This window comes from Olea europaea, chromosome 15 (genome assembly GCF_002742605.1).
Source record: "Olea europaea var. sylvestris chromosome 15, O_europaea_v1, whole genome shotgun sequence".
NCBI classification, from domain to species: Eukaryota; Viridiplantae; Streptophyta; class Magnoliopsida; order Lamiales; family Oleaceae; genus Olea; species Olea europaea.
In genome coordinates, this window is record NC_036251.1 from 7,417,362 (window position 1) to 7,425,856 (window position 8,495).

Below are 8,495 nucleotides of genomic sequence, written 5' to 3' on the forward strand. Positions count from 1 at the left end.
CGTCAAAATCCTCATGAAGAGGTCTTTGGCTTTAGAAATTGATTACTACATAAATAATAAAAAATTCATTCAGGAACTGAACCGACCATACATCTCTGAAGTTAAATCTCAGAAACTTGACATAGAATGGCCTCAAGAGAACCAAAATATGTTAAAAGGTTAAAGGCAAAAGGGTATACCGTACCTTAGGTCCCAACAAGATGCAAAGCCATCAGTTGATCCAGAAAATAGTAAATGAGAGCTTGGGTTCAAACACAAAGTCTTTATACCTGTGGTAAGTTGTAAAAGGAATAATGTCAATGATTTTGATCAATAGACGTGCAGTCATCAGATGACCATTCCATTGGGACATGCATCATCTTAGTCAATAAAAAAACCGTGGTTACTGATGCACTGCTTCAAGAACCATTAGCTTCACACAAGAACGAATATTTACCTCCACGACAATTTTCCTTGTGCACATCTCTTCACCCCACCCAAAAGGGGCAAAAAGAAAAATGAAATTAAGTCTCTCAATTATTCCATAAATAGAAGGCATAATTATACACTATAAGTAGACTGTGCATAATGAAACTTTGAAGTATATAAAAGATGTTCAACTTAAAGTAGTATTTAATCAGGTGTTCAACTTATGGATTGATAAAGAACGAACCAGCAAGATGTTTCTTAATTTGTGAGGATTTCGGATATTTTAGGTAGTGAGACAATGCTTTGTCAAAGAAGTTAGAATCAAAATGTTTCTCAGTTTATCAGGAACACGGATGTATGAGGTACTGGGTTGTCCATATTGCACATAGGATGAGAAATTTTATGGAATTTTGGTCCCATGAGAACAAGATGTCAAAGGGTGAGGTAGCCCAACATATAACCTGCATCCTACCGTTGTTTCAAAACATTCAACCCACATGAATTTTTTGAGATGCAACCCCTTCAAAAAGACCAAAGAATGGTACTATCATTAAATTAGTTTAGATGGGTGGAAAATTTTTAATTTGTAAGTAGATGAATCCCGATCAAGAAGCTGGAATACAGGATGTATTTCATTGCCAAGTGCCACTAGTTCTTATGCACAGGGTGCTTGGTGCTTGGTGCTTGGTGCTTGGTGTCTCCTTACAATAGCTTGACTCCTTTAAGTAACAAAATATCAAAGAATGCACATAAGGTCCTTCAACTGCCAGATAGATAGCCTCAAGACAGATGAATGAGGATTGTTTATATAGATATCACCAGTCGAATTCCATGGAATAGCCTTGTAAATGGAACCCCTATTTTTAAATCAAGCAGTGACTCAATGAAAATGGTGAAATTAGAAAGAAAACACAGGTGGGTTCTCTCACTAGAGGTAAAATTGGAAAAGATTGTAGATGGACGATAACGACTGGCTGACTAAGCCTGCTAGGATTGGAAATTCTGTATTATCCAAGAATTTCAATGTGTGAATCAAGGGTTCAGGAAAAGTGGCATGAAGAGAGACATATATATGCCCAACCTAGGAAGCAACCAGTCTTGGGGAAGCCTGAGAGGTGGTTAACCTCCTTTCTAACTACTGGAAATCCTACACAGTGTCAACCATGTTTTCTCCTTATCTGACTTGTAGAGTCCATCGAGTTGCACATTAAATAACACTACAGGAAAATGTATAAGATCAAAACACCGAATGAAGAACTCCAAAAAATTCCAGTAAAAGGACATAAAATACAACCTGCAGAACCAGAAGTACTCAATGTTGCTATCTGCTGATCTGATGAAAGATCCGACATAGTAAGGCTGCCGAGAGAGGAACCGCTAACAATCAATTGATCATCACTGAAAGATAAACATGTTACAGACCCAGAATGCATCCTGAAAAAGAATACAACAGACAATACTGATAAGCAATTATAGCCAAACCACCATGTACCTTAGTGATATTTCACATAAAGCTTCTTAGAGCAAATACTAAGAAGGCTGGAAGTGAAGCCATACACGTACTTGATTATTTGAGAACATTTTCTGCTGTACATGTCAAATACACGTACTTTCCCATCCTCACACCCAATTACTGCCTGTGGATCTACATAACTACAAAGAAGAAAGAATGGAAGTTCACTTTTTTATACATAAAGAATGTACCGTGTCGACGCATCATATCTGAATTAGCTCACGCATAAATGAAGTACATTAAAAGCAAGAAAAAAATTTAAACAAGGTGCCCTTTCTCTAGTAAGAACAGTACCAACTAATGAATAACATCCAACAGATCAGAGAATGAAAAAACACTTGGAGATAAACTTATTGCACGTCACTACTATATACATGAACTTGTCTTTCCTTAAAATTTCTGTATCTGGCGCATTAATGTTATGAGAGGGAGACAAATGCATTTTCATTCAGTTTCTCAAAATAGTTGAACCATTAGTTTACACTTTAGTGGTATTCTTATAATGTGATAATGGCTATTCTACCACAACCATCATTTCCCCTAAAACATATGGCAACAACTGCACCTGACCATATCATGACACTTCAACATTCCATCGGTAACAGGCATCTGGCTATGAAACTTCAGGGAGAAAGATAAAAAGAAAATTGAGAGAAAATGTTCTCCTGCTTGGGTTCCAGAGGATAAGATTAGGAAAATGACTTTTGGGAATCACTGTAACTTATCTTCTAAATTTCTTTAACTTCAACATACTTGGAAACTTTTCTGGGAGTGAGCTATGTTTCCTGGGGAGCAGGAGACAAAGAAAGAAATTTCTCTATTTTCTTCTTGTTTTCGAATAGAATTTGAAACTAACATCACAAGGCACATATAAGCAAGCATATATAGTCTGAGCTACTTTTGAGTGAAAAGAATACAGAAAGCTAGTAGTTGTTTGTAAATAAGTCTTGCTCACTTGGACACAATAAGAAACCCTAGATTTTTACATAAACTATTTTCAGTTAGTTGATTGGCATTAAAAGATACATTATCAGATCAAACTGGAACTGAAATTTTTACAGTCTATTCTATGCAAAACCTCACTTCTACAAATACAGGAAGACCTTTCTGATCTGGAAAGTGATTGAAATGCTCACAGCACCAAAATGGAGTGTATCCCTGCATTTTCCACTTCTGCGGAAAATTTCTCATAAATAAAAGGGATCATTTTTACTTCTTAGCAGCAGGAACTAAGCACTGTTGGAGACTTGGAGCCAAGAGGCCATTACGAATTTCCTTGTCAGAGGTACAGTGAGACGGAGATAAGGCATGTTTTATGATGTTGGTTAGTGAGGTGGGTGGATTTAAAAGTTTATATGGATTTAAGAGAGGGATGTAGGTGATAGGGGACTTTCTGTCTTCATCTTAAAATTCTACTTCCCACTTTAGACGTGAAGCTTTTCTTAGAAGGTGAAGTTGAAAGAGATACTGATTAATTTGAAGGAAATGGGTTACAAGGACTTGAAATTATACTCCTTTGGAATGGGTTCTTCATATTTCCTGTTCCCAATCCATAGATACCAATATCATCTCCATGGAACGACTAATCCAGAAATATATTTGGTAGTTAGTATACGCATTAATATGAGCATAAAACCAAGGCACAAAAATCATAAATGAACCTCAAGAAGCCTAATGTTTACTGTGCGAAGACTATTAAGAGTATATTTCTTAATATCTTCTGAATTTGGGAACTTCTAGAGTGGAGGATCCTTGTTTAAGACAATCACATAGCATACTTTCCACGATATCAAGGTAGGAGATATGAACTTGTAGATATAGAGATAAAGGGAGATTTAAGCCCTTGAAATCTGGCTATGGGAATTTCGCAATGGCTCTTATAGCAGATTAGAACCACGAAGGAGGTACAACGGGATCGTTAACACTTGGAGAATAAGATTTACAAGGAAGGGAAGCTATGGTAAGTGTGTCCTCCCTTTAATTCATACCTACATATGTATAGACAACTAAAGTGCCTGATCTCCAGTCAAATTACAACACATATATTATTGAAATAGACATAAAAGATAACAACTACTTTAGTAATACATAAGGTTGACAACTGCTTCAATAATGTACAACCTTTAATAATTACACATTCTGGCACTATACAATTATACTTGTAAGCAATACACCTATTAAATAGAAGTCAATGCTCTTTGTACCAATTGACTCGATCAAATCCGTTATACGATTTAGCCGTTTGAGAGGCATCCTTGTAAAATGTGCATCATGCCTTTCGTTAAACTAATCCATTTCCATTTTAACCTATGGAAAAATATTAGATTAAATATGCACCGAAATTGTCTATCCTGAAGTGAAATTTTTCGCCTTTGTAGATAACAAACACTGAAGGTGTCAAAATCTTGCAACTCATTGACAGTCTAGACAAAAAATGGAAAAAGTATAATCTAAAACTACTTAAAATGTAGCTCAGATATCATACCTAACTGGATTGATCAGGGATAAAAACTGTAATGAGAAAACCCTTTCATGGATAGCAATTATAAAGAGGTATAATGCAAATTCTGGAATACATTTGAAAGGCCTCCTCATCACAAAACCTCTCCAGCTTAAGACTATTTGATAACAGACCCATCCTAACACAACAATAGCCATTAATCTCAGCCAAGCCCAACCAGTTTCAATACAAACCGGTGAACTGGGCTTCAGGATGGTCAACTTCACTAGTTGGATCTGATATGCATGTCACACCAAAAACCTGCGGGAACCACATCATCGAACTCCCGACTACCAACCTCAAGAAAAATCCTTATCTTGATCCACCATATAAAACAAAGCTAAGAAACTCCTAATAAGCCTTGAACACGCTACCCTTCCCAGCTTCTAAAGAGCCAGGTCTAATAAAAATGATTCATTGGACTGGCATCAAAAAATGATAGACAGAACATCTACTGACTACAGTCAAATGAATTTGGCCATATGCCGAGAACTTCAACAAAGGAAGACGAACAGCCTGTTGGCATGGCTTCTTCTCTTTCTACTTTTTGGAGAAGATCTTCCAGAAGAAGCCACATAGGCCAGTTTTCTCTAATAACTCTTCTAACCACACAAAGCACTTTTAAAAAATTATCCAAACAGGCCAAAATCAACCACTCTAAAGAAACTCTTGACTTCCCACCAAATGGGCCCTAAATCGATTGATGCTACTTCCTACATATAATGCAATAAAAGAATGAAGACGCAATCTAAATTTTTTCAGGAATCACTCCCAGATTATTGATTGAAAATCGTATATTGCTAATGACAAAGAAAAAGCTAAAAGAAGTCTTAACAAAATTAATTTAAAAACAATTAACAAATTGCTTCTGAAGATTTAAGAAAAAGGTGTGATCATTGTAATGAATATCACGCACCGCATACATAATCCTTTAGTAAACAAGCCATCACGTGACGAAAATATATCTCTTATTCCAATGCGCTTCCATATGCATATACGAGTCCCAACCAGACCAACCACCTATAGGACAATAAAGGAAACCAAAAATTAAATGTTGTTAGTCTTTTGACTTGAGTCAAATGAACCCTCCGTGAAATCATAATAATTATGAGGCATGCCATCCTTCCCTGGTTTGGCAGAAGTGATGCAAGACAGGAAAAAACAGCCTAGGTTCTCCGTCCCAACCACATCTTATGTATTCAAGCATATAAAACACTTCACATTTGACAACTCACATGAATGTACAATTACTGAATAACAGAAAAACAGTAATTGCGTCAGAAAATTACAGTAAACATGACTCACTCAGATAATATTAGCCAATCATTAGATACCCCCATGGGTCAGTCTTCGTGATCAAAGGAACCTTGGCTCAAATTCATCATAATAGGAACTACTCGCGTTCACAATTTCATTTCCAGAATACAAAAGGCACCAAAAGTGATGTTGAGCATGGCAATAATAGATCAACTTGTCATGAGGTGGAAACAAAATACAAAAACAAGGGGAACACGTTTGGCTTTATGATTATCATTGCATCAACCACAATATATGAAATAAAATCAAAATAAAAAACCAGAACAAGTGATTTAGTACTTGGAGTAGAACTGTATAAACCCAACAGGCTGGACATAGCCCTATGTATCATCTTATTCTTTCAGATCCTTTTAGTGGGGATAACTAAAACAGTAATCATTCCAGATCAATAAAATTATATGAGCCACAGCACAGCACTAATCTTTCCATTTCATGCACAGGAATAAATTTGTCAAAGAGATAATAGAAAGCTAGGAATTCCTGCATAAAAACCTGGAAAACTATCTTCCTTATACTGTCACAGTAGATTGCAAATAAGAGGTCAACAATTAAAGAGAACTGGCTCAATCAACTTAAAGGAAATGCATTGTTTTATGCAAGAGTAGCTATATCATCTCTCATAAACTCAACCACAAAGCATTGAGATCATATCAATCTGAGCCATTTTTACCTGAAAAGATGGACATCTTTTTCCAGTCTGAAGACATGGTGGATATTTAAGCAAAAATAGTTTAAAGAGACATGGAGATATTCCTCAAAGGGCCTAAATCACTTAAGGAACCATAAACACAAAAACTCTCAAAGATATCATCAAAAGGCTACAATTTTGCTGCAGAAGGCAATGAGGTATCTTTTCAAATTTTTAGAACATGGGGCTAGTGCAACATACAGTGAAGTTATATTTTGCTAATTAAGGCAGCACCTTTATGGGCTTTCAATTATGTGGCAATGATATTTTACATTGATGTACATGCAAAATGATCAAGCCTTTGTTTGAGCCCCATTTTGTTGAAAAAACAGATTTTGTAATGGCAATTTTTGGGAGAATGTGTTGTTAAAAAATAAGAAAAAATTTTGAAATTACGTGTAAATTATTTTATTAGGAGAATATATGATTGAAAATAAGTTTGGAGAAAAATGAGTTTTGAAATACTGGACCCAATAAGAAACCTTCAATCCCAATTGATGTGTCTCTAAATATTTCTTCCCTATCACTTCAGAGTCGTCTGCTTTCCTATTCAAAATCGAAACCCTAGCTCTATTCTAGCTTCTTCTTTTTTTCTTTTCTTTTTTTTATTTTTTATTTTAAAGCAAAACCCCACCAGAATAAGCCCAATGTGTATCAGTCTGAAACAAATACAGCACTTGGGGGAACAGTGTTGTATCCATGCTTCTTAGCATATAACTATGATCATGTCAACCTACAAGCCAAGCACAAATATTGGCATATAGTGCATACAAAATCACCTATTTGTTTTTTACGTTGAAAAACTATTCATTGCTAAAGATAAAACAAATGAAGTTTGTACACACATACATGCAACAAATAAGCTAATAAATTGAGAACACCATGTATTGCACTTTGATCATTGTCCCAATGGACTATTAATGTCTTTCTAAAGTTAAATATTTAGTTCTGTTTATTCAATATCAAGCTATTCCTGCATTATGGATTAGCCTCTGGATGTACCTTGTATCCTCTTCTCTGCTCTCTTCTGTTTGCCGGGTTGTGAAGGTATCATTTATGCATATTTTATGAATAACCATAAGCATTTAAGATCAAAGTTGCAATGGTATAGTAGTCGTGTACAAATTTTACAAAGCAAGAATTAAATCTAAATTACATGTTACCTTCCCTTCGTCAAAATCAAAATCAATTAAAGGGGCTTTGTCCGGAAGAAAATATTCGTCCAAGCATTTGCTGCTTTCGGCAGACCAGAGACGCATCACCTAGCACCAATCAGATGCTAAGAACGTTAGTTGAATCAGATGTCTAAGGTTCCCAGCATAGTTGAATGCAAACATGAAAAAAAAATGCGTGTAAACACAAAGATCGACATGTTTTCTTTGAAGGTTTCTTTCATTCATATTACTACTGCATAACATCATTGAGAATTTTTTTTCAAAAAAAGTGAACAAATCTTGGCCCTGTTAAAATGGAGATAGGAATTTAACATGAAGACCATAGCCCTATGATGCACTGATATGGACACGAGTGGCCAACACGATATAGGCGTGGCAGGTGGACACGCCAACAAGTGATTTTCCAAAAGACTAGTGACATGACACCTTAATTAATTATTTTTATTATTACTTAGAGTAAAAAGCAAACAAAATTTTAGGAAATAAAAGGTACTTTATTGTTTTTAAAATGGTTGAAAAGGGAAGTTAATTTGGAAATTTAAAACAGGCTGACCTTTTTAACCCAGTTGACCAACATATTTTAAAGGGTGTATAAACTCACGTAAGATTAAAGTGGTTACCATTTAGAAAAAAATTTGCTTTATGGCCTTAAAAAAATTACAGAAGTTTAAAAACTAGGTTTACTTTGGGATTTTGCTGTTTGAGGCTATAGAGAGCCCAACTCCTTAGCTGCTAAGCGCCGGCATGTAAGGATTGTGCCAGAAGGGAGGAAATGAAGAAATACAGCATTAATCTTGACATATATTAAGATAGAAGGTTAGTTCTCGTTTTTTAAGGGATTTTTTTTTTTTTTTTTTTTTTTTTTTGGTTTTTTTTTTGTTTTTTTTTTTTATA

General features: G+C 35.3%; 1 protein-coding gene across 1 annotated transcript in view; it reads right to left on the reverse strand.

Moving 5' to 3' along the window:
- Positions 1–144: 144 nt before the first annotated feature.
- Positions 145–8,495, reverse strand: part of LOC111410013 (F-box/WD-40 repeat-containing protein At3g52030) — a 19,509-nt gene continuing 11,158 nt past the window's right edge. Inside the window, exons 4-8 of the mRNA XM_023040166.1 lie at positions 7,590–7,688; positions 5,338–5,441; positions 1,972–2,061; positions 1,703–1,842; positions 145–269 (exon numbers count right to left, since the gene is read on the reverse strand). Of these exons, the coding sequence (XP_022895934.1) occupies positions 160–269; positions 1,703–1,842; positions 1,972–2,061; positions 5,338–5,441; positions 7,590–7,688 (543 nt within the window). The 3' untranslated portion in view covers positions 145–159. The remainder of the gene's footprint in view (positions 270–1,702; positions 1,843–1,971; positions 2,062–5,337; positions 5,442–7,589; positions 7,689–8,495) is intronic.